General features: G+C 38.3%; 1 protein-coding gene across 1 annotated transcript in view; it reads left to right on the top strand.

Moving 5' to 3' along the window:
- Window positions 1–3138: 3138 nt before the first annotated feature.
- The window catches only part of LOC139745216 (uncharacterized), a 90018-nt gene continuing 66341 nt past the window's right edge, over window positions 3139–26815 (top strand). The window contains exon 1 of the mRNA XM_071655620.1: window positions 3139–3901. Within this exon, the coding sequence (XP_071511721.1) occupies window positions 3844–3901 (58 nt within the window). The 5' untranslated portion in view covers window positions 3139–3843. The remainder of the gene's footprint in view (window positions 3902–26815) is intronic.

Raw genomic sequence — 26815 nt, 5'->3', positions numbered from 1 at the left:
GCGCGCGAGCGAGGGTGTGGGAGGGGTCCCCCCCCCCCCCCCCCCCGTGGCCTCCCACGGTAGGGAGCTTTTTAAATTTTTAGCTCTTAATGGTGCAATCAGGTGCATACTTAAGTGACTGTTTTTTACTTATTTTGAAAGACAAAAGGGAAATATACCTTCATTTGCAACTATCACTTTAATTTTTTGAGCTATTATGCTCATTTTTAATAGGCCCAAGTTCAGATGCGTGAGAAAAATGGGTGCCATACATGAGATGGCCCCTAAATGCTTGAGTCTCACGCAGAATGCGTGAGACTTGGTAGCTCTGCACAAGTTGAAACTTTATATATGAACTATGAAACTTATATCTAGACGGACTGACAGAGAATTGAAAGTTGTAACACCTAAATATACATACAGATTGCATGGACAGGCTGGCTCCACGTTTTCAAGTGTGTGTGTGTGTGGGGGGGGGGGGCACATATTCCGGGTATCATGAGCTAACAAGCAAACAAACAAAAAAAGAAAAAAAAAAGAGAAAAGAAAGGCCTAACATTGGGTGTCATTTCCGGGTTTCTTCAGCTGACAAGCAAAAATAAAGGTCTTAAGAGCAAAAACAAAGGCCCTGTACCTCGCTCAAATGTTTATTTTTTTTTTTCCTCTAGTTGCCACTTCCGGGGTTAAAAAAAAAGTGAGGGTCCAAAGTGGTGACACCCTATGTATTCCTTGTACGGGTGCAAAAAAGACATTGTTAGTGTGTGTGTGTGTGGGGGGGGGGGGGGGGAGCCTCCCTGGCCCCCGGTTCTATACCGGCCTGAGTGTACATACTTACACCAATAAAATACGTTTTGAATGCTCTTGTTGATAAAAATTAATCATATGGGGGTCAATGCATTATAGCGCTACTCTAATGATCATTTTAGTTTTGATTATCCGATGTATAACAGATTCAGCAGAACAAAAAAAAAACTGTTCTCTAATATGCCTTTTGGGTGCAAGTGTTGTGTAAACTTGAAAAATAGGACAATTATTGAGAAGAAACAATTCCCGTTCTGTCCTGCCCGAATCACGACATGTAGGTGGTTTCGGTTCTGCATCTCAAAAATAAGTTTTGTGATTAGATTTTTGATGAGTCACTTTGTTAAAGTTCAAAAGGACATAATATCTCTATCATCAGTAACTTGTGTGTGGAGAAAATATGTTTGTTTTTGGTCTGTTCTTTTACAAAGATGTAACAAAAAATAATTATGCGCGGTGAAGATTTTGAGACCACAGTAAAAGTCGAAAATGTAGACTACAACTACTTCGTTTTTAGGTTACTGGAATCAATTATTAAGGTTCCAGAATAGTGCTCATAGTTATACCTTTAGTTGAAGATTTGTTGTTTATGACTGGGGGGGGGGGGGGGGTCGGTGGGTGAAAGCAAAGGATGGATACTGCCTGTCTGACATGACATTTCCATTCGCATCTTCTGACGGTGTTGCAATAAAGATGATAAAGATGAAGGGGTTCACCGGGTGAGTAACATCAAACAAACTATCACGGCAGAAGTTTCGGGCATAGAAAAGTTATGCAATTGATGAGAAGAAAAAAAGAAAGAAAAGAAATCCACATGCTGAGAATCAGTACGTGTAATATCATGGTCATAAGCCCCGAGTTTCCAGGTAACGTTTATGAGAACTGTGTTTTCGTCTCACAATCCCTTGACTTGCGCGCAAGTTCTCCGTAAATTTCTGTCACGAAGTTGCGGAACGGAAAGACTACAAAACAAAAGATTGTGGCTGCACAATGTTCAAAACTTTCTACTTTTCTTACTTATGGAGACGAAAAAAAAAAAAACTTTGAAGGAAAGGCCAGATAAAAAAGAAGCATCCGTCCAGCATACATATGGCGCGTATGTTTATAACTTCAGGTACCACGTGAGAAACTATAATTATGAAGATTTACAGTGGAATCTTGTAATGTTGTTGTTTATTTTCTTCCCTAAAAATCCAGTTTCTAGACACTGTCCAAACTTTGTGCCCCCTTGTAGATGATGTTGACTTTGTTATAGCAATTTTTGGTCCGTTTCCCCCGGAAGTGCGTAAGTGGCACTAGAATAGTATATAGAATGGATAGAAACCTTTTATTTTTTTGTTTTTGTTTTTTTTGTTTTTGTTTTTGCTTGTCAGCTGAAGAAACCCCCACGTGGCGCCGGCGGTGCGCAGATCTACTCACCGTGGTGAAACCAAATATTATCATCATTTATTGTTCATCTCTGACCATGTAGGACTATTGTGATCGCATCAGTGTTTTAAATAAGATATCTTTAGCCACTCATTTCCCAACAAGAGAGAAAAGAACAGCAAACAAACTATGGAGGAAGGCTGTTCTTGTCAGACAGATAGTAGACCTAGTCATATTTTTAAACAGAGAAAAAATGATGACGAAATTTAGTAATTATGATGAGGTAGTGCAGCGGTGGTGGGAATGGTGATTAAAGTTTGAAGGAAGAGTTCCTGCATTATCACATTTCGCAGCCCGCCATTCTTTGAATTACATGGTTTCTCTTATCATTAACAGATATGTATTTATTATTTCATATGTGAGGTGATTTTTAAGTAGAAAGAGCATAATTAGTGAAACATTCCCCGGGAAAAGAAGCAGATAAGACGGAGAGTGTAGCATAAAATATGTTGCATACTTTCAAAATGATGGAGCTAGGGTATAGAAGAGATTCTTCAGGGACAAGGGAAGATTTTAGAGTTGTCAAACTCGCTGTGATGTTGCTAGGTTTTTGTTCAAAAAACTACTTCTTTTGGATAATACTGTGGACAAAATGTGCGAGCTCATAGATGTTCTGTAATATAAGTAAAAGGTCTTTGTAATGTAGAGAAAAGGAACTGATACAGGTAGGTAACTAGCTAGATAAGGTTAATAGTAGTCGAGGATGCAATGCGACAAATCCGCATGACCAGTCCAGCAATTTCGCTTTCGCGTAAAAATTTTTGTCAAAGTAAAGAAAGACCCTGGGCGTTCGAGCGAACAACCTGCCCCTCTCGGTGCCGTATGGAGCACCCGCGCCCTCACACTAGAGGTTTTCGCAAACCAAATTGCTTTTGGTACCCAGCGCGGTGAAAAGCGTTGATTCTTTGACATACGCACGTACACGTCTACTATTCGCGGCATCAGGGCTTGGCTAGCTGAGAGAAGCGGCGAAGTTGAGCGAGCTGAGCTAGCTGCTAGCTGTACTGTGAATCTGTTGTGTGCCCATACCATGCTTATGCACGAAATACGTACGAGCGCTGACCGAGAGGCTGGATCACTTCGGGAATCACCACTGCCCATTTCGTCGTTGTATTCCATGAATTTCTAACTTTTTCCTCCTTCCTACGGATTACTATTGGAACTATATCAACACTCGATTACATCTGGTTAGCCTGTACGGTCTGACCACTTCAATTAGGTGGTATAAGGGAGCTTTGTTTTTGTAAACAAGTAGGAACGGTGGCTTGGTTTCGATTCATTCATCCACAGCGGTGCAAGCTCCACACCTCGGTTTCTCATTCATTCTCGCGCACTTGCTGGCTGGCTGGATGGGTGATTCAACGCAGCTCACGATGTGTAGCTGACGTCGCACGGTCGGTCGGTCGTCTGGCTGTCACTTGCAACAGTAACTTCATACCAAGAAATATATGTAATGTGCATAGACCTCTATTATGTCTCAACATTCACACCACCCAACATTGTTCTGACGAGTATCTTGAATATTTTGGCAAAGCGAAGTACTGCTAGAGTTCTATCATAATCTGCACTAGCTGATTGAGAGAGCCTTCTTCTTCGGGCCCTATTGCATTCGTCTGCAAAGTTCCAGATGTAAAAATGGCCAGTGATAGGACACACATACCGGTCATGGCACCATACTCACTTCTTTCTCTTGGTAAGTTTATGAAGTTCATCAGTTTCTCTGTTTGCTGTAGAAACTAGTATTGTCACTACATGATATACCGGTACTGCAAAGAGTATGATATGAAACTGAATTTATGAATGAAAGTTGATTTGCGCAAAAGTTGATTTTAGCAAATCAACCAAATATGGCAATGTTAATGTTTCTATTGTGAAAAAAAGAAAGAACCGATGATACTTCTGAGTCGGTCAGGATAACTTAAATTAGGACTTCCAATAAGTGATAAATATTTGGTAGATTCTCAAATAATAGTAGTAACAGTAAGAAGATAGTAGTTAGAAACCACTTGAAAAAATCAAGTGGCTAAAGTGTTGATGCATGTCACAAGTCAAACTTGACCAAACGATCGATCTGTATTTTGTTGTTAGGGATACGTTCCCCTTGAGACTACATCTGGGAGAGCTGTAAATGTCAAAAAATGATATCAGTAGGGCGGGATTCAGTATAAAATTGAAGTTGTAATCAGTAAAGGGAAAGAAGTAAGAAATTGGCACGATCCAGTTAGTATTATATCACCTGTGACAAATGACTTATCACACCCTGTGTGAAACATCAAAAATGTTTGAGTTGTGTGGCCTGTTTTATGTCAATTCAAATGGAACACTAAAGAACCCTCCTCTTCATTGTGCACACTGGATCTGTCGGTCACGCTACAGTTCAAAATTGTGTTGTACCTATTTGAAGCACACAGCAATCTAAACTTTCACACTCGACTGCCTCTTGTTCTGCTTGAGTAACCATGCAGACTATACGGCTTCATCTCCATTGTGTAAATTATATGCAGATTCTTACCATGTTCACCTGCTTGGTAAGGTAATGAGGTGCTTAAGTGGTCAACAAATCCATTTGTTTAAGTACAAAAGTAAAGAATATCAAGAAACATTTTTCAATAGGGTTACTTTGATTTATCTGAGGCCAGTTCCTCACCTAGCATTCTATTTCTCGGTGATTTTAAGTGCTGATTTACTTTTTTTTAAGTCAGTGTACTGGCTACTCTCACAAAATACCTTATTTGGGCTAAACTAGAATTTGTTTCCCTCCTGTTTGTGTTGATATGATTGTGAGAATGCAAGCTTGTACATCTTTATCCAATGACTGTACCGGGAACACATTCTTAGAACACATTCTTAGAACAATGTGTAATTTAAATGTCTAGTTGGGAAAAAGCCAGATCTCTGTAGTATTGAAGAAATAGTAAAGCATTATGTATTTTACATAGAAATGCAAGTGAGGAATATTTCACAAGCAGTTTTCATTACCACCATGCAACAAAAACACCTGTATCAAAAAACAAAAACCTGTATCTCTTTGACTGTTTCATGCAACATTCAACAACTTGAACAAGAGAATGGCATTTTCTGTGTCACTATTTTCTTATTTGACCTGTCTTTGTGTGTGTGTGTGTGTGTGTGTAATTTTGCTCACATTTCTGCACATGTTTCTCTGCAACTAACTACACTGTGCATGTATGTCATCAAAAAATTCATAACCTTTGCAAGATTGATTCTCTTGACATTTTGCAGGATTGCATTCACGTGTATAATGTTGTGGTAAACCTTGCTATTCTAAACCGTATCTACTGTTTGCAGGAGCAAGAATATCGTATAGCCTACAAATTTTGCACATCCACGACATTGTAGGTGCACACAATACTGGCAGTGGTCAGCATAAATTAGGGTGTGCAGGAAATTGTCTAATTGGATGTTTAAATGAAAGCAAGACAACACCTGTGTATGTGTACATGTGTATGTGTGTCATCTTGCATCTGTCACTGAATCACTGTGCAATTCCACACGCGCTGTAGATCTGTCTAGATTTCAGACATCTTTTTTGTTAAAAGAATTAGATAATTGTATGACCTTTGCTTGTTTTGGCTTTTTTAAAGTTCTCTGTGTGATGTACTTGTAGTCCTACATGGTGGGGAACCAACCCATTGTGTGATCCTTTTCTGATGATAAGTTTGCGTGAATGCTGTTCATGTACAGATTATATTTGATTTATGTCGCAACTGTTACCTAAGCTAAGGGGGTCATGTTACGGCAGAATTGCAAATAAGGTGACCTGTGTCAATAGTACTGTGCAAAAAATAGTATTTAAAATGTGAACGCTGTAAAACGCCCCATGGCTGGTCTCTTCTCTCATGCTCGCATACATAATGACGTTTACAGCACTCGCTCACCCTCACAGCTGTACACAGCCAGGCTGTAATATCTCTCCTTGTCTTTCTCCCTTCCTTGTATTGCCTGTCACTATGAGGGACTTCCTCTGCATGAAGCAAACACCTGTGGGGTGGGGTCACTCGGGGGTGCCCCCTTGCTTTGAGATGACAAACCCCAGTGTGAGAGCACTGTTGGTAATCCTCCCCAATTCGGGATAATTAGCATAGGATGAACTTGACAAAGGAGGGGGGGGGGGGGTCCTCTGCCTAGCTAATTGTCCTAATTGCGTGATCTTTGACAACCATCACCTTGGAGCTGCTTTATAAGTGCTTACAAAATGAATACACAACTGGGACAAAGGACAGGAACAATGGTCTTTGAATAGATTTTTGTGTGGGTTTTAATCACAAGAACAAAGTAGTTGCATACCAGATTAATTCATTGATGCCCTTTAAATACAATGTAACTGTGTACTGTGAGGATTCATACTTTGTAGGGTGTATTTGTAGTATTGTATGGTGTACTTTATGCTGCATACAGCTGTACTTTACATACAAGTGTATGTGCCATTGCATGCACTCTGCCCTGGCTCTGCCAAGAGATTGCACTGCCTCTGGTACCAATAAAGGGTAATGAAATTTTGTCATTCTTGTTGTTGAATCCACTAGCAAATATCTTGACAAGAATGAAAAAACTAAATTAAGGAGATATGTGGAAGTATACAATTTGTACATTGTACATACGGGTAGTTCATATTGTACAGTAGGTCAAGGTATATAGTAGAATCAATCTGAAAGTGGAATAAAATATCTGCTTTCACAGTGATTGTCTGATATGATAGTGAAATTAGAATGACAGAAATGTAGAAGAATTGTATGGCTGTTGAAGTTCCATCTGAGTCCCTCATACACTGTATGCCTCTTTGTGTAGCATTACATCCAAACATGCACATTGTTTTACATTGTCTGTTGTAATTGTGCTTGCATTATATGCAATGCTTTTAGAAGTTTCCTTTTGCATTGGACAGTACATTTTAATACAAATACTTGATTGCTGCAATTTTACATCTGAAGCATCATTTAATTAGTTTCTCTTCACTGATGACAGTAAAGCTAAAGTCTTTTGCCTAAAATGAAGCATTGCATGAACGCACACACAAAACAGCATTCAGTGCCATGGATATTTTGTTGGTTAACATTACTTAAGAATATGTTCAGATTAATATTGATGTATTTATGAGTATACAGTAGGCCCTATAACATGCACATTAACAATGAATATCATTAAATTACTTGTGCTTCTCCTGATATTATTCATACTCATATTATGACAAAATATGTTTTGTTCCTCCTACAAGCATGATGATATATGAGCACACTGACTTTACCAATGAAAAAACAAAACAAAACAAAACAAAGCAGAACAGTTGCTTTTATACTGTGCAATGTTCTGCAATAATGTTCAAACCTGTACAAAGAACTATATTACATCAACTTGCCCAGTGGCAAACAGTGATATGTGCTTGTGGATTTGGAGTATCCTTTATAAACTACAATATAAAGGTTCTACTCTTCACTTGGGCAAGAGATTAAAGGTGATGATGAGGCGCCGGTGTCACGTTACACCCTGTGGAAAGTCCCACAATAGATGCTGATGAAACTGGAGGGATTCTGGAGTGGTCACGTTCGTATGCTAATCTTGTTCACCTTTAACATACTCTGTAGCAGGGAATCTGTTGCTCATAATAGTGCTTCAGAATATCAGGGCATCTACAGGCTACATTTCAAGTACGAACAGTGAGGGCATCCACTGAACTAAGCTGGACAAGACTTGATGATAGGCACAATGTAGGTTGTGTGCTGCACTTGAGATTAAGAATCTAGTGAAAGAAATTTTCTAATGTCTAATGTGCAAAACTTATGTTTTTCATTTTTGTTGTGTGTATGCAGTTTCTTTTTGGATAAAATTTTAGAGTGATTCAAAGTTTTGTGAGACATTATAATTGTGAGATTATGACTTGTAACGTAAGAAAATCATTGTCTAATTTTTTTTTTGTCAACGACCCATCAGATGTCATTTACAACCCATCACCATTCACAATATTCAACAAAGAGGTTGGGTCAACTTGCATTGTAATGAGCTATAATGGATTTAAGATACAGGATATTTTACACTGTACACGTGTATGTGGCCATTGATGCATACATGAAAATTTCAACTTTGAAGGGCCTGTATAATGTCATATAAATTCGGATTGACCTGAAATTTGGTGAACATACATGTATTCTCCATAATATTACAAAGCGATTTCATGTGAAAACAATTATATCTGCTTTACGGACTAGCAAACGGATGCAAATGATGCATGCCAGATTTTGGAAGTATGCTCAAAATGGCCTGAAACATAGGCTATGCAAAACAATTTCCAAGTAATTTTGAGCATTTTTGAAATTAGTGCGTATGCATGAATCGTGTTAAAAGTTATATTTGCATAGGCCTTCCAAGTTTGATTTAAAAAAAATGACTTTTGGTTAAGGAATGATCAATCATATGACATTATTAAAAATTCACAAAATAGTACCTGGATGACATGTACATGTTTGTACATTGTAAAAGGTGAAAGACCATTGTCAAAAACTTTCAATGGCTAGATCAATGAGAAATGACCGATGGCAAAGTTCACATGACTTGGTGATGGCTTTTTAGAACTGTATTCACAAAAATTGGCAGAAAGAAAGGAGAAAAAAGAATCCAAACATTTAAACACAATTGGTGATACCCTGATAGTGTATCACCTATTAAGGTGGAAAATAGTGCTGTTTGATGGATGAAACAGGTGATAAATTTTACAGAAACATTTGCAAAAGTAATCACAACTTCTGTGTTCGCCTGTATTAGTGTTCTGGTAGAATAAATGTTTATAATACACCATTCCTGATGTTTGTGTGACTGCTTGTGAACCCAAGACAGGGCCTGTCACTCATTGTTTCCCCAGCTTCCATTCAAAATAACTATTTATTAAAGATATATTGCCCTTTAATTGTACATGATGACAAGCATGTACACACTAGTTTTCAATATCCATGCAAGTGGGTTCCTGTACATGGACCCCTCACTTTTATTGGGGAAAAATTTCAATAAAAGCAAAGCTAGGTATTTGCTTTTTTTTCCTTTTAGGAGAGATAGTTGAGGCTTGTGTCCCTAAAGGGCAAGTAAGGGGAAAAAAATCAATTTAAGAATCTAATTTCAACCATGGCCCCCAGCCATAATTGAATTGGAATAACCTGCTGCACCGTACAAAGTGTAGAGGTTTGGCTGAAATGAGACTCTCTGTCACTCACTGTGAATCATTGCAAATAGGAGGGAGTAGTTGAACTACCGTATGAACTGAAATTTTAAAGGTGGTGGCCCTTTAAACAGACATGAAATTCAGTGAGATTTAATGCCCCCCCCCCAAAAAAAAAAAGTTATGAAGCATCATCACAAAAATTATGTATTAAAGGTTGTGGATTATTTTCTATTATGTGCAAGAAGTGAATGTTGAGTTTGTGTGTGTGTGTGTGTGTGTGTGTGTGTGTGTTTGTGTGTGTGCACTTATCCATGGTGTAAAATGAGGACACACATACGAACTTGACATTTAAACTGAGGACACACAGAGAACCGAGGATGTCCTCGGTACACAGACCATTCCAAACAGTCTGCTCTTTCATGCGTTTGCATGTAGGGGTACATTATGTTTGTAGGTCCTCGATTAGCATAATATTGTAATACAAGTGGAAGTCCTCTGGTAGATGGTAATATACGAATGAGTCCTCGATTTACAAGAGTCCTACTGACACACAGGTCTTCGGTTATGTGGTAAAATTCTTATGGGTAAAACAGGTCCTCGGTTTCCACCATAGACGCGTATGTGTGTGTGTGTGTGTGTGTGTGTGTGTGTTTATGTGTTTACATCGTATGTGTTTATACTGTACACTACATGTATGCCTATGTGTTTGCAGGTGTGTGCTGAATTTCGTTTTATTTCTGTGACCTTGAGTATAATGTATGATACCATCAATATTGATGTGGTTCATTTGAAGGATATGATTTCAAAGATTTTGGCCCTTTTAGACATGAAATTTCAGTGAGATCTTACACAAAAAAAGTTAGAAAGCATGATTCAAGCAATTATGCACCAAAACTTGTGTTTATTTTATTTTATTTTTTTTTAAGGCAATATCTACCACTTGTAGATAAAACAAAAACCTAGCTTAAATGTGCTTCAAAATAGTTCTAAAATGTGAGTTAGGGATAGAAACAACCGGTGTAAAAAAGTTAATCATTATAATCACTGTAAAGTAATTGTTAAATATACAAAATGTGAACAATAGTTATAATAAAATTGTTTCTAAACTAAACCATCTACAGTTATGGTTTAATGATAAAATTAATGATATCTCCTTATATTTTAGGCTTTATTGCAAAATTGTTGTGGTTGGGTGTTTTGTGATGCAACTGACCTACATGTTGTACACACATGGATAAGCATTTCTTAAATCACTGCTCCGAATGGTAAACAGTGCCTTTAAGCAAAGAAGTGAGTGTTGTGTGTGTGTGTATATGTCTGTGTGTGTGTTTGTGCATGTGCTGAATGTCATTTTATTTCTTTGACCCTTGCGTATGATGCCATCAATATTAATAATTATGATCCTTGTGAAGGAGACCACATTCATGCAAAAAGCAAATTACATTTTATGCCTTACTCAAGAGCAGAAATGCGTACCGTACACAATAGAGGTTGTACAACCTGCATGTTGAAAAGCATACATGTATTAAAGTCTTTTCAATTTTTACAGACATTGTATCTTGCATATTGCACTGTAATTTTGTTTTAATTTTGTTTTGTGTTGTCTTATTCATCATTTATATTTTTTCACATTCAAAGGTAGGTTGCAGTGCAGCAAAATTTGATAGATTATCTTTCAATATTTCTTGCAAAATATTTGTATTGTTACAGTTAACTATGTATACAAGTGTACATTGTAAATACAATGTACAATGTATCTGGAATACAAACTACAGTATTATGTGTAATTTACAGTTCATTCATTTACCCATTGCATATTCAGAAGTCATTTTGGTTTTAAAAACCTAAAATTGAAATGGGTGTATACAGTTGTGTATGCAGGATAATCAGTTTGAATGGAGAGTAAGTTTATGTTGGAAATACATGTACCGGTACCTAAGAAGAATTGGCTTTGAAAAGCAAAGTTAATTTGCTAAATTTTACTGGCCGACAAATTTTCTTAGACTCTAACAATGATCATCAACCCAATAATTACCAATTTGTGATGTCTGTAGATCCAAAGCAAAATGTGAACTGTGGTTCCAAAATTATTCCACTTCTCATGTTAAAAAACCCAGAAAGGTATATAGATTCACATTGTACATCATAAAGCAATATGATGTGTGTATTCAATGAGTCAAAAGGACTCAAACCATTCCTCTGGTGTCTCTGTTTATAATGCTACTCCTGACTATGTACAGTGTAGATGAAAGTGGTGTGCTTGTATTGATTTGGAATAAAATACAGGGTGTCGATTTCTTCAGGCCACTCTAGTGGTATTTACTTTATTGATCTGTTTATTTTGAATGCATGCAGTACTGGCATGTAATTGCTCTTTCATGCTTATTTTGTGATATGCTCTACAGAGAAAGATCCCTTATTTTATTTTTCCAAGTTGACCATATTACTTTGATATTTGTTTATTTGTCTGGGACCTTGTTCATGTTTATGTATAATGCAAGCAGGACACGGAAATTACATTAGATTCTCATTTTATGATTTACAGTGTGTGGCATTATATTTCATACATGTAATATTTCACTCAACTGGGTTCACTTGTATCAGATTTCATATCAGATTTTATTGTGACCATAAATTCGGGCCAGACTCATATGAAGTGTACCAGTAATCGCAGGTTGAAGCCAACTATGTTGGTCAGGTACATCATCAGCCGGGAGGCACAAGATTGACACATGTATACATTGTACTATATGTATGTAATATACAACAGATTGACATAGTGAAATATTCCCTTCTTACATTGGAATATTAATGTACATTTTAGGTTTGACACCATCCTTTGTCTGTGTCACAGTTAAATTGAAATATGACTCTTAACTGCTTTGATTACATTTTCTGTTGGATATCAGGTGTCTTCCAGTAAATGTAAACAAATCATTATTGTTTTTATCAATAGTTCAGTTTGCATAAATTGCCTGTAAAATCAACACATAGCAGAATGCAGGTGTCGTTGAAACTAGATACATATATGTAGTGTGTTTAAATAGCATTGAAGTAGGAATGTATGCTATGATACATGTATATTCTGTACAGTTATTGTACATGTATTTAGACACAAAATACCTGTCAGAATTATCATTTATGTCACATACATGTTTGTGATCTTTTCATGAAGTATACAATTGTACAAATATTTACATGTACACTGTAAGTGCTTGAAAAATAGACTTTCAGTTTCAGTTTGTAGGCCTATTATTTCTCCACTTCTACAAGTATCTTTAGCTGAGAAAGGCAACACAAAAGGTAATATGATCAGACAGAAACAAATTTAAGGGACAAGAAGGGCATACAGTACCTGAATTTTAGAGAAAAGTTGAGAGAAGGGATATTATTTTTAGAAGTATTTATTTAGAAGTATGGAGTTATAAGAAAAAAATGACTCTCCCCATAACTAAAGATGTACTTTGTAAGCCTGCAGCATCAATCACACCCACAGACTGTCTGGCTTATAAAATGTACGGTACAATTGTATGTCAGCGGAAGATTTCCCAGGCAGTGCTCTGTACAGTCTACAGATCTGTCATCCTCATATTGACAAAGAGCCCCATAGCATGGTTGTAAACCTGCAAGGTGGAGTCTATGGTAAACAAGATGTGTTGACTGGACTGTCATGTTTGACTATTAAGGAGAGATATGGGGAGGCCTTTGTTTATAAACTAGATTCAGACTGTGGTGTGTAGTACAGGTACACAAGCTTTAGATGGTGGTCAAAAGAATCTGTATACTACGCAATGCACTGTACCTGAGGCTGTCTATGATTTACGCACTTGTAAAATACGCAATGCTGCAAATGATGCAAAGAAGTGTATTATCTACATGTACCTAGTAAAAAGTATGCAATGTGTATGAACTTGTATGCATGATAAACCTGTGAGAGATCGTGCAACAATGCCGTATTCCTTCATTTTTCTTTTCATGACTATTGATACACATGTACATTGTATTTTTATATCCATTGCATATCTACTTTTTAACTTAACAGTGCCTTTGTATTAAACTGTCAGACCCTCACTACTTATACATCTCTTACACATACAATACACACTCACACCAGGGAGGTGGAAAGAAAGACTACTTTCCCCCTCCCTGCTCACACTCAAGCTCGCTCACACACACACATACACTCATACTCACACTTACTTCTATTTACAGCTTGCATTTCATTAAACTGTAATTTCCTGAACCAGGGTTGACCTACTTTAAACAGAGTGAACAGGGCATTGGTGCACTTGCCTCTCCAGGCGGTGTCAATTTTTTTTGTCGTTGTTGTAAAAAACGACTGCGAGGAGCTTGATGTCTTATGTACGAAGGCAAGTGATATGGGCTTTGACATTTACCGTTGTGAAATTCACTATGTGGAAATCGAAGAAGCGAGTCGGTTGCGCCGGCATATGGGATGAAAGCTGCACAGTTTGGTCTCACACTAGTATTTTGCTATCTCTACAGTATTAGGTATAACCATTACAAATTCATAGCTGTCATTGTAGCTCATCTTTGGAATCTTGGCATTGAGTAAATAATCGAATGTTGACTGCGAAGTCTTTTATCGCGTACATGACTCTGTTCTATGCAAGATCCTATGATTAGATAAAGATATAGTTATCTGTCTCTTGAAAAGGTCAATAGTTCAACTTTCATTGTGACATCAAAGATGTTTGTTCATCATATTTTGTTAATGCAGATTCATGCTGCATTCACAGAGTGTGCAGTGAGAACAGTGTGATAGTCACTGCCAGCCGTCTTTTCTTTGAGGGTTTGGTGCTTGCGTGCTCTGTGACATCCATTATGTACATTGTACACAAATGCCAACAGGTGTACATTGTATAGAGAGTGTACTTGGTATGGAAAGGCTGGGCAGTGTTTACACTGTACACTACATGTAGGTACACTTGCACTGTCAAGAATTACTCTTCTCTTTAAACTTCTGCATAGTGTGTGCATACTTCAAACAAAAATTGACTTCCTTCTTGAGTCATAACACACCTCATGAGATTCACCTTGGGTCAGTGATTCAGAAGTTGACCCTCAGAGCTGTTGGTGCATGTCCACATGGTAGGAGTAAGCATGCCTTGAGCCTTGAAAGTTGGGAAATATCATCGGTTGAGAATGATAAGGGCGTTAAGTGACCACAAAACCCATAGTGTTCGAGAAGACTTAAAGCCCTTCTCATTCTCAACAGACGATATGATATGTTAAATATATATATGTATGAACATATAATAATATATTTGTAGTAAAATCATCAGAGATGTAAGAAGTGTTATAAATACTGGATTTTTTGTGTTTTATGCATGTAACTTGTTTTGGTAACTCTCTATCCATTTTTTAAATCATTGAAATTTCTTTACATCTGCAATGTAGATGTTGCAAAACTCGGACAGAGCAAAGAAAGGGGAGGGCGCAAGGATAGAGTTTTGGTCTTAAACCCATATTATTACATCATGTACAGTAGTACTGTATGTCAGTGACTGGATGATGAAGGATAGCAGATGTTAAAACTTGTGCTCATGTGAGTGCAAAACTCTTGATGGGTGTCTTATTCCCTCATAGGGTATAGTGAGAATGATGACACCAACTGCCTGTGTGGAAAGGAGCAGATTATGCAACATCTCCTTGTCTGTCCACTTCTACCAGAGCCTTGCACAAAAGAAGATACCCTGGTAGCTCTAATGCCTTGTGCCAGGCAGTGCATCCAACATTGGATTGGAAGAATCTAACCTTCCCTTTGCATAGTGACTTGAAAAGAAGAAGAAGAAAATTATCACAAAAAGCACTAATTTGTGGTGAAATATACATGTAGAATCCTTACTCCGACCTTATTAATGTTGCATTTCAAGTGTTTTTAGGTCATACTGGTCACCATACAACATGGTGACCACCTGTAACATTTTTTGAAGTTTTTCCCATGGATGTCCCTGATACACTGTATGTGACAAGATACTAGTCTGTATGACAGTAGGTCTACATGAGGAAATCCTTCCCATTACCGGTAACCCTTTATCAGTGTCATTCCAGCCTACAAAAGCAACCTGTAGACATGTACATGTACATGTATGACTGACTGTAGAGCACCTGCAGTGAAACAGTTGCAGCACCCTGTATGTACAGGGTGCTGCCTACTACATTGTATGCAGGCCTAGAGCGGTGGTATTCATGTCACATTAATATTGAGGCAAAATTGTGCCAGGTGTTACTGTAAATTGGAGTGATGTGTGATGAAGTCCAATGTGGAAATTTAGAGACACTTCAATGGTGAATTCGTCAACCCACCATGTTATGTATAATCAGTCAACAGTAAAGATTCTTTAGCAGAAAAATATGTTGAGAAAATCACTACAATTCAGTATTGCTGCTTGATCAGGAATTGAAAGTGCTGTATGAAATTTCATAAGTACAGATTTGCATGTGTCCTCCTTATAAAATTTATTGCTCTGAAGGAGTGAAAAGCTTCCTCAGGGATGCTGTATCTTTCCTGGAAGTGTAATACTCGGCAAAACGTATCGGGCGCTGTGTTTGAATTCCACAGATGATCAAGGCCTATTTTGTGGGATGCAACTTTTGTGGAGCTGATGGGGTGTGGAATTATCCCTCTGGAAGAACTAGATCAATCCATGGCTTTTGACACTTGATACAAGCCTGATCATCATGAGCTCTGCTGACCAGAAATCCTTTCAAGGCAGTTAGAAAAAGGGATTGCCACCATGCGGACGACAAGAATTGAAAGGAGATCAGAGGGGAAGCAGGAAGAGTTTCATGAGATGGTATTTGTGTCTAGACCCTCGTTAATACCGGCCCCCTATTGTTTGCCTGATGTGGATTTTGTGCCAAAATTGCTCAATTTTTGGTGTTCTGACAATAGCAGTTAGTCATGATTGGCAACAAGGGCCACCATCACATCAGTTTGTTTGTTTGTTTGTTTGTTTGTTTTTTCTTTCTGACAGATCACCATATTGAAAATTTGCTGAAAGAATGCATGGGATTGTGGTTCTTTTAAGTGAGACTACCCGTGTTGTTTAAACTTGAAGGCAAGATGTACAACCTTGATATATGTGGAAGAGGATGTAGAGGCATATTCAGTTGTATACGTGGTTAACTGAATATCACAGAGTCAGAGAAAAGGCATGGCCATTTACATAATCAGTTTATGTGGATAATGAGAATGCAACAATCAAACTTGGCAGGAAATGACTTGCCATTTAAATTTGGGAACATATTAAAATGTCTGTGAAAAACTGTGGCCTAAATTGCGGTGTCTTGTATGCCATTATCCCCTCAGCTGCCTCATAGTGCAGAAGTACTGAAAGCTTGCCTGTGTTGCTACAATACTCGTCTGATGTATACACACAACTTTGTAAAGTGAATCTGGTATATCAGCAAGTGCTGTGTGTCTATGTGGGTACGTGTATGTGTGTGTGTGTGTGTGTGTGTGTGTGTGCACACACTAACCATGTTTGTCACAAAGAGGAACGGACCAATTAAGATATGACTAATTAATATCCTTGTCAGTGTGTATCTCGAGTCCATTCATTCACTCCCTACAACAACCCTGAGAATCTTCCCACATAATATCATGCACACAGATGTCTTTCAGGAATGATCCTGCTCCAGTGATGACAACCTTGCAGTGACATACACACCATAGCCCTAAATGCCAGATGGAAGAGATCCTAGTAATCAAACATTCTTCTCCTATGGTAGCATCCTTCAAAGCATATGGAAGCAGAATAACTCACACAAAGTATACCAGAGAAAAAAGGATTGAAAAGGAGAAGGTCGTCAGTATAGACATCATGTTTCATTTATACCCAAACCTTGCTTCCTGCTTACTTACAATCTTGTCTTTATTCACAACATACATGTAAATCTTGCCCTTGTCTTTAAAGTGCAAATTGTTTTGGAGCATGATTTTTTATTTTTTTATTTTTTTTTGCTAAAAAGGTTTCAAATATACATTTGCTGTCTTACTGTTTGTAAAGTTCATTTCAGAAAGCTTTCTTCAGTATAGTCTCATAGACACCATTTATGTTTTCGCAGAAATGTGGAATCACTACAATTTATAGAATCCAGTTTTACAGAATGAAGAATTGTCTGCAAACAGTGCTACAGTGATGTGACCGAGAGAGCTATTTTGAGATGTTTTGTAGGATGCTATAATTGATGACTTACTTAACAGTAAAAAAAATGGGTTGAAAAAAGATAGTCCAAGGTCTTCCATGAATATTGCATAGGGGCAATAAATCTCATACTGCCAGAATGAAGTGAGATATTTTGCCATGAGGTTGGCAGAGTGTTGTAAGAGTTCATACAGCATCTCTGAAGAATTCTGCACTGCCTTTATTTCGCTATCAATTCAGTAAACAAAGTTTACAAGTAATTTAGTAACAACAATGTTCCTCATGGTATATTATATGATCATGACAAACAAATCTGAAATTATAGGGCTATAGCCACACACTCATACCTACACGTTTCCAGTTGGGAATCCAGGGGGGGGGGGGGGGCACACCGGGTGCGCCCCCCTCTTTTTTGTTAAAACAAAAGAAATAAAATGAAAAATGGGGGGGGGGGATGCCCCCCTCCCTTAATTTCGTAAAGGTGCCTCCCCTTTACGGAATTCCTGGATCCGCCCCTGTGCTTCATTTGTTGACACACATAGTGGTGATACAAATACAAATAAAATGTATTGTGAGACTTTGTGCATCTTTAAAGTAGGTCAGTATATTTATTCTGTATCCAACTTCTCTAGGAAGTAAATTTTCATAGCTAGCAGTAATGAGGATATTAGATTGAATGTGTAGGAAAAAAAGCAAGAAGAAACATTGTAGATAATGGACTGCATCAGTGATTAGTATAGTGTGGAATGATCAGAGTAATTAGTTTAATACTGCAAAGTGCATTTCAGCAAGCATGACATAAACTGGCCAGCTCAAATGAATAGCTCATTAAGATGAGCTATTATGTAACAGTGTGAATCAGATGCATCACCCATTTATTAAAGTGTCACATCATGTGTATAGCACCCATTGATGAATAATATTCAATTTAGAAGGGTTTTCTGCCTTCCCAATAAAACCTTGTAAGGTCTGTGTGCTAATGCTATAACTTTGTCCTGTAGAGAAAGGTCTAGAAATACTCCAAATGCAATTTCACGCCATAGTCAAGAAAGCTTTAAACATGTGAATATATACATTAGATAAAGAGAATGGCAGGAAATTCATTGAGATTTGACCATCACTTTGACTGTTATGGAATTCTGAATGTGTTATGACAGTGCAAGTGAAATGATGTAAGCGTTCAGAGGGACACGAGTTTGGACTGCTAGGGAGTGATGCCTCGGGATGGACAGTAACATCATCAGTTAGCAGTTCTGGGGATGTGTCATAAGGCTGTTCTTAAAGTTACAAACGACTGAAACATGTTCTGATGTGCATTAACTTATCAGAATTTCAATAATCAGCACAAGAACTGATCCGTCGTTCGTAAGTCGTTCGTACCTTTAAGAACAGCTTTATGAAACACCCCCGTGGTCTGCATACAAGTGGTTAATAGTTGTGTGAAGATGAGCATGTACTTCATGTGAACATGTTTTTACCATCAAGTCAGGTTTATAATGCTAGTCCAAGACGAGTCTCGTCATATTTTGCCTGATGTTACAACATGACAGCAGGCTGAATGCCTGATTGCAATCTGATCGAGCGAAAAACGTATCATTTAGATCTCTAATGCGACAGCCAGTCAGAATTCTGTTGTCCCTTTTTTTCTTGTTCTCCCCATGAACATACTGTGCCAATGCAGCATCTTTACTGCGGCAGATGGCGGACATTAATGTATTGGTATGTCAGTGCGTGTTGTTGTCCTCCTCTTCTCCGCTGTGGCATTTAAGGAGCGGGGTTCACACGCTGTCCCCAGGGCCCGGCTCCTACTCAGCCTTCTGCCTGTCCACTGCATACAAATGAGCTCCGGGAGCCAGGCAAAAAGAAGAAGAAAAACACACACACACACACGCACACACCGAAAAAACGAGCAGCACAACGGGAATTAAGTTGCAGGGGAGAGCGAAACCGTCGAAACTCTTCCATTCCTTGTCTGCTTTGCTGCCAAAACAAGTCAGACGGACGTCACACTTTGACTTGCAGCCCAGGGATTGACTGGCAGCTGGGGAAAACAAAAAGAGGGAGAAAAAGAAAACACAATTACACAGACAAGATGATGTACATTGAGCCTCGATGGTAGGAGGTCAATATGTTGTCCCACATATTGATATCTGTGTCAGCAGCTTGTAGAAGACGTATAGTACATTGTAGCTTGTAAAGTAAATTTTTGGAGTTTGATATTCGTATTGTGGTTCTGTATGATGATCAATTTTCCCTGCATTAATAGTCATCCAGGGCAACTTTTAAAGAGTTTGTGGCTGGTATTTTGGTCACCTGAACTGTACCTGGGATTTAAAAAGATAATACAAAATGTATGCCATCTGGAGACTCAGTTATATTCCTGAGTGGCACCTCAATAGTTCACTCAAACTACCGCACATGATGTACATGTATGATTTGAGAATCACTAGTGCCAGTGTATACTGTATACGCTATATATTTCGCGGGGGTTTTATTTTCGCGAATTTCGCGAGAATAAAAAAATCACCTTCCAAAATGAATCCCTTGCCTCGATGATACGAACATTTCAGTACTAGTATACCATGTCATGGCTTACCGAACAGACCATACTGGCTAAGCTTGTTTACGTACATATAGCACGTCCACGTCTACTTACGAATACTGTAGAGAGCCAATCCATTATCGCAAGGGGACCCACTCGTCAGAAATCTAGCGCGATGGACTTAACCACTTCAAAAATGTTGAATTCTAACTTACTAGTTTGCAGAGTTTGGTAAGTTTTTTTTCATGCAGTGTATAACTAGTATCATTCTCATTTAAAGTAAGTTGAAAATTCACACATTCTTTGCCACTTCATATTTTCTCTGGTCCCCCAATCGCGAATTTAACCACTCACGAAAATGTGTGACAGCGGCAATTCGCGAAAATTTATGTACGCGAAAATTATAGCGTATACAGTACACTGTACAGGCCTATGCAAGGAATGAAGAGCAAACATTTATTCAACATGTCTCCAAAGAAACTAAAGATGAGCATAGGAAAATATGTGTTTTTTGTTTTTTCATGATACAAAGTGTATGTTATTTCTTCACTACGGACATGTATCAATGTCTTGTATCTAATATAGAGAAAGGAAAATGTTGCCTAGGATTTTACTAACTTCTAAGTAACATATAGTTGCCCTACACTGACTGGGACATAAGGTTGTTGTTGTTGTTGTTTTAAATACTGTCATGCCAGAATGTCTGCAGCACTTGATGGATGAACAGTCATTTATCATTGTTTATTGTTTACAAGTCTAGCTCGATGTAGTGTCCGCTTCTCTTCTCTTATTGGTAGGAGAACTTGCCTCTAACTAGCTGCTCTTTCATAGATCTGTACTGGATGGTGTTGGCCAGTGTCTCAAGTTGCGTGTGCACCTGCCTTTGAAACATACTCTTCACTAGATTGTTTCCTGTTTTTGGGGTCCGATTTCAGGGCTATGCCACATCTTCCTGGCTTTGTCCTGTTCACACGCACAGCCAGTGTTAAAGGTACTGGTCACCCATAAGTGATGGACACACCTCAAGATTTGCCGCAATATGCCCCATTGGGTAATAACATTTAAAGCAAAGGCGTTGGAATATTGCATGGTTTACATTACATTGCTTTGTAGTATATCACGTGTGTTATGTTTCCATCAAACCTCTTTTTATTTTCAAATCACCCTATCACAGATGAAGTAAATTTCTGGGAATCATGTATTCATAAGGATAAGTGCTCATGAGCATTATATAGATATTGATCATAAAAGTAAAAAGTGTCATAAAGAATTCATTATAAGCTTAATGTTTAATCAATGGCTACAGAAAGTTGAATTGTACAGTAATTTATAATCAAATCTCCAAATATTGACAGTGATTTACTACTCTTTGACATTTGCAGACTGATAAACACATTTATGAAAAAATTATAAATGTTGCTTTGTTCCTTTAAATATGCTTGTAGTTTGTGTCAGCCCTGTTGTTTCATGTCAACCCTTTCAGGGCTAGAGTCTTAACATGTCATTGCTAGTGCTTGTTGTATTCCGGTGTTTGGTGTTGAGAGGGTCAATAAAAAGATGGACAATGCTATGTGTTGCTTTGCAGCAGCTTGTACACTTTACATGCATAGTTTGCTGTTACTTCAGAGGGGTATTTTGGTGCAGAAGCAGACCCTACACTGTATGTTAGATTTTTATGTGTGGAGTCATAGAAAACCATGCCAGAGCACAGGATACGTACAACTGATAGGTTTGAGGGCACATCCGATATCTGGCAGCCGGCAGGAAATTGCCGCCGATCAGAGTATCAAATTTTAAGCTCAGGAGGATAATCTTGTGAATTGTGATTATCTGGTTTTTATTGTTTCCCGCTGTCATTGTGAGAGGCCATGTTTTGTTTTCAATCCTACAAGTGGTGGGCGTTGTTGGCCTGCTACTTTCACATTCAGAGGCACAGGATTCTCCGGTTAATATGATGTGTCCCTAGAACTGGCCATTTCCCCTGTCCATGATGACACTGGGGAAAAACACACCTACAAAGAACAGCATTCTTTCTGCTTTTGCCCTACTGTCAGGCCCACACATCTATGTGTCATGTACCAAATGGCTCATGTCTGTAGTATGCTGAAATTATCCTTTTCTCTCTTCTTAAAAAAAAAATCAGAACTATAGTTTTAATTGTTCAAAGTAAGCCTTCTGTTTCGTCACACATCAGTGATAAGTATAGGGTTGGTCCTCCTTTCTGTTGTGTCCTTTTATTTGTGGTTTGTTCCAGAAATATTGACACTGTCAGGGTCAAGGTTTAGTTCATAGGTGTGTGGCTTTACCACTCCCGTGATTGATCAAAGACAAGTAAACTAATGATTAAAGTGTGACAGTATGAGGAGGTATTTAAAAAGGGGGAGGAGGGAGGGGTGGGGCAGGGGAGAAGGGGAGGGGAGGAGGTGATTTGAATCTGGCTATACTTCCTGCATCACAAGGGACAACTAGGGCCTACAAGGTACATACAGGTTCCACCTCCGTGGTACATGTAATGTTGCAGTTTGAAAGGAGATTACTGTGCAAGAAGACAACAACTATCTGCGTAGGCCCATGTACATAAACTGAAAAAGCACCATTCTAATCACGATTTAAATCACATTTTTGCATTTTTGTTCACATGTACACAGGCAAAATGAATCACAATCCAAATCGCACTTGCTCACAAAGAAAAATTGTGACCTACATTGTACATGTAGATTGTAAATTCCACTGGTTCTAGGGAGGCCAAACTTTACATGCGAGAGTCTACCAGTTTGACCTGATTTTAGCCCAACTGTCCTGTGTCCCATGTCCAACATGCACATGGCATTATGCGATATGAAAAATTGTAACAAAATTTCACAGGGACTGTTCATACACACTTTGCACTACAAATGATTACGACTATTTCAGAAATTTCACACTCTTAGGGGTGCAAGGGTTGGGAATTGAATCTCACTATTAGGAGTGATTATTATGTCCACACATGTTTTAGATTTGGTAATAATGTGTAATTGTGACTGTTGATGGCTGTGTGAAGGGGCCCAATATCTGGTGAAGTAAGGCAAGGGTGGGCTCTATATGAGTGTGAATAAGCACCACAGGTAATGGGTTGAATCAGACTCCTGGCAAACACAAAACATGATTTCCTGTTTACTCTGAGCAAACAGATTTTAGTTTGCACACTCTATGCTTTATCACTTGCATAGTTAGATACCTGAGGTGGATGAGTGGCTGTGAACGCGTCCCTGATTTTTAAGTATACAGGTGATAGATGTACAGTACGCGCAATAAGAAACGCCTCCGTCAATTTCGTTTTCCAACGAAAGTTCGTTATCGATCGAGTAGCAACGAAATCTGGACGAAATTTGGACGAAATTTCGTTATCGATCCAGTAGCGACGATTCTGACGCTTTGTGGACGCTTTGTGGATGATTTCACGCACGACCGCCTGCTCAATTCCGTTCGGTAAATGCGTTGCTCGTTCGGAAAATGCGTGTTCGGAGCTCGGCAGTTTCGTCCAAATTTCGTTAGAAGCGTCCGTGATCCAAGGCGCACATGGAATACAGTACACACGTGTGTGTGTAGTGGCCACAGCCGCTAGCCGGCAAGAATCACTGCAAGACGAAGTAGCACAGCGGTCGGGAATGAGAACAGTAGACAGGCGTGGAATTCACCTGATAAACATGATAATATTAAAATGGTAACATGTATACATACACTATATCGATGCCGTTTTTATTGAAGCAATTTGTAAAAGTTTTAGTTTCCCTTACCCTAGCTGTATACGGTACCGTTATCAGATTATTCACTGCATTAAAACCACCTGATACATCACATGGATACATGCGGGCCGCATGTAACCAGGGAATGTGCACGTGTGGGAAAGGCGAGTGCGCCGTGTGTGCGTCGCCATTGCTATGGCATGGCTCGCTCGGCTGAACGAAACAGAGATGTACGATGTACTGTGTAGTTCACGTGTTTGTTTGTTTTTTTACAAGCAGAAAATAAACAACTGTTGATCATGAAATAGACTAAATTACCAATCAGAGATCATGTGATTCGGGTTCATAGTATTTAAGAGAAATCACGCAATTTTGGCGAGGGTGAACCCACAGGAACCTTATCGTAGAATGCCGACCAAAAAGAAAATGGTTTCACTAAAATTGCGTGAACGTAAAATCCATTTGAGTATAGAAAGAAAATTAACCCCCAAAAAGAGGGAAAAAGAAATTAGAAGGATTTGTCCGCCGTTATTTGGTCATTAAATATATTTTCTTTCTTCAGCAATTGCGCGTTACATTGCCCATTTTTTTATTAAATCAGGGCCCTGTTGCATAAAACCCTTACCGCTGGACTACCTCTCCTTTCTAGCGGTAAGTCTTCAAATTAGCGGTAAATTTTATAATCCTTGATGCTGATTGGCTGTGATGCCTAATTTTGACGGTAGTTACCATTGAAATTCAATGGTAAGTTTTATGCAACGGGCCCCAGAAAAGCAAAAAAAAAAAAAAGAAATGTTCAAAACAAGACAATAAGTTTAATTCTTAGTTTGATATCGTTTATTTCTTTATTGGACAGAGAGATAATTCAGACGGTATACGTGGAATTTTCAAAGCGACTAATTCAGACTGATTCTTAGTTTGACTTGGCTCGCTCTTTCTTTCTTTCTTTCTTTCTTTTTTTTTTTTGGGGGGGGGGGGTTGAGGGTCATGTTCGTTGTACCCATGCACCCATAAGGTTCGTTAGTACGAAAATGAAACATTCAGATACACGCGACTTCCCTACACGAAAAATTAGATGTTCGTAAATGTGATAGTCAAATTATGATTCATAATCTGAAAATGCACGAATGTTTGTGATTGGATAGGTGCGTTTTTGTCGGATTAGCAAACCTTCGGAGTAATGTAGTATCGAGCATGTTGTATTCACGGATAAACGAACTTTTAAAATAATGAATTTTATATTCAGAGCAAGACAATAAGTTTAATTCTTATATACTTGTAGTTTGACATCGTTTATTTCCTAGTTGTGAAGCGGGAAGCGAGAGATAATTCTGAAAAGAAGTATACAGACGGAACGTGAAATATTCAAAGCAGCTATGAGATTAAATCTTAAGTTGTTTATTTGTATGTTTGCTTGCTTGTTTGTTGTTATGCTCAAGTGTTGGTGTATTATATACATTTTTTTTTTTTTTTTTAGGGGGAGGCATTTTTGTAGTACCCACTGCACGTAAAGTTCGCTGATGCGAAAGTGATAAAATGTTCCGTATAAAAACACGCAAATTCCCTACACCTTGTAGATGTTCGTACGTAGAATAGTGTGAAAATAAAATATATTACTATTATTATTATTTTTTTTTTTTTTGCCATTGTATATCGATTAGCAAACCTTCGGAGTGTCAATCCTTTCGTTTTCGGATAAACGAACTTCCTTAACTCACAACACCACTTTCAGAGTAACAAACTAGTCATTATTTTATTCGGGCATTGGGAATAGTTCAGGAAAGAAATATAGAAGGGAGGAAAATCTTTATAAGGCAAGAATTACGATGGATTCTTAGTTTGAAATCATTTATTCATTTCCGTGGTGTTCATTATTCCGAAAAAGAAAACGGGTGCCCTATTCCGATGGTTACGGCGTTATTTCGAATCCGAAACACGCATATTCCTTGTGCCTATCCATGTTTGTTGATTCGAAAATGTAATCATGCTGCGGGTAATTGCTGTAGGGCCATATATTGTTTTATTTCTGTCTATTATTATTATTATTATTATTATTATTATTATTATTATTATTATTATTATTATTATTATTATCGTCTTTAACATTATTAACCAATATTTTGATTAACGAGCATTTTGTGGGCTTTTTTTTGGGGGGGGGGGGGAATTGCCCGATTAGCAAACCTTCGGAGTGTCAATCCTTTTGTTTTCGGATGAACGAACTTCCTTACCTCAGAAGAAGAAATCAGAGTGACAAACTAGTCATTATTTTATTCGGGCATTGGGAATAGTTCAGGAAAGAAATATAGAAGGGAGGAATCCGAAACACGCATATTCCGTGTGCCTACGTCATGTTTATTGATATGATGCGGCTAAGGGCCTATTGGAGGTCGTTATACCTCTCGTTTGGTGTACGATTTCTTTCGTTTCATATCACTTTATTTGTTCCCTTCATATTCTGAAATATTTAAAGGTAATTCTTTCAATTGCCTCGCACTGTGTACACGCATTTTCGTAACGGCGATTTTCCGCTTTGCTGCGGTATTTCGAAGGGTGTTTGATCCCAGCCGCTTCGGTGTGCTCTGTGGTAATGTTTATGTAGTTGTCGGGGAGGTTGCTGATAATTTGTCTGTTGTCATTTATTTTCGTACAGGCAGGGGCGGATCCAGGAATTCTGTAAAGGAGGGGGGAGGGGCGCAACTAATATTTCTGGTGCCACTTCCGGGTTTCACTTCTATTTTTTTTTTCCACGATAAATAAAGGCGCGTGCGCCTCATGCGCCCCCTCTGGATCTGCCACTGCTACGTGTTTATCTCGAGTGATGGTGATCGTGTTTCTAAATGTTTATAAGAAAAGGACAAAATTATCTGAGTGATGCCTGATGATAGTGTCACACGTGATGATAATCAACGATGCTGATGTAAAAGACTGCTTGCTGTGGATGCTGAGCGTTTATACGTGCCCTTCGTTTATTTAAATAAGTTTCCCCTCTTTTACT

Source organism: Diadema antillarum, unplaced genomic scaffold, assembly GCF_040938485.1.
Source record: "Diadema antillarum isolate AM-2024a unplaced genomic scaffold, OU_Dant_1.0 seq00001241_RagTag, whole genome shotgun sequence".
Taxonomy (NCBI): Eukaryota; Metazoa; Echinodermata; class Echinoidea; order Diadematoida; family Diadematidae; genus Diadema; species Diadema antillarum.
The sequence above is the reverse complement of the archived record's forward strand: the minus strand, read 5'-3'. Positions and strand labels throughout refer to the sequence as shown.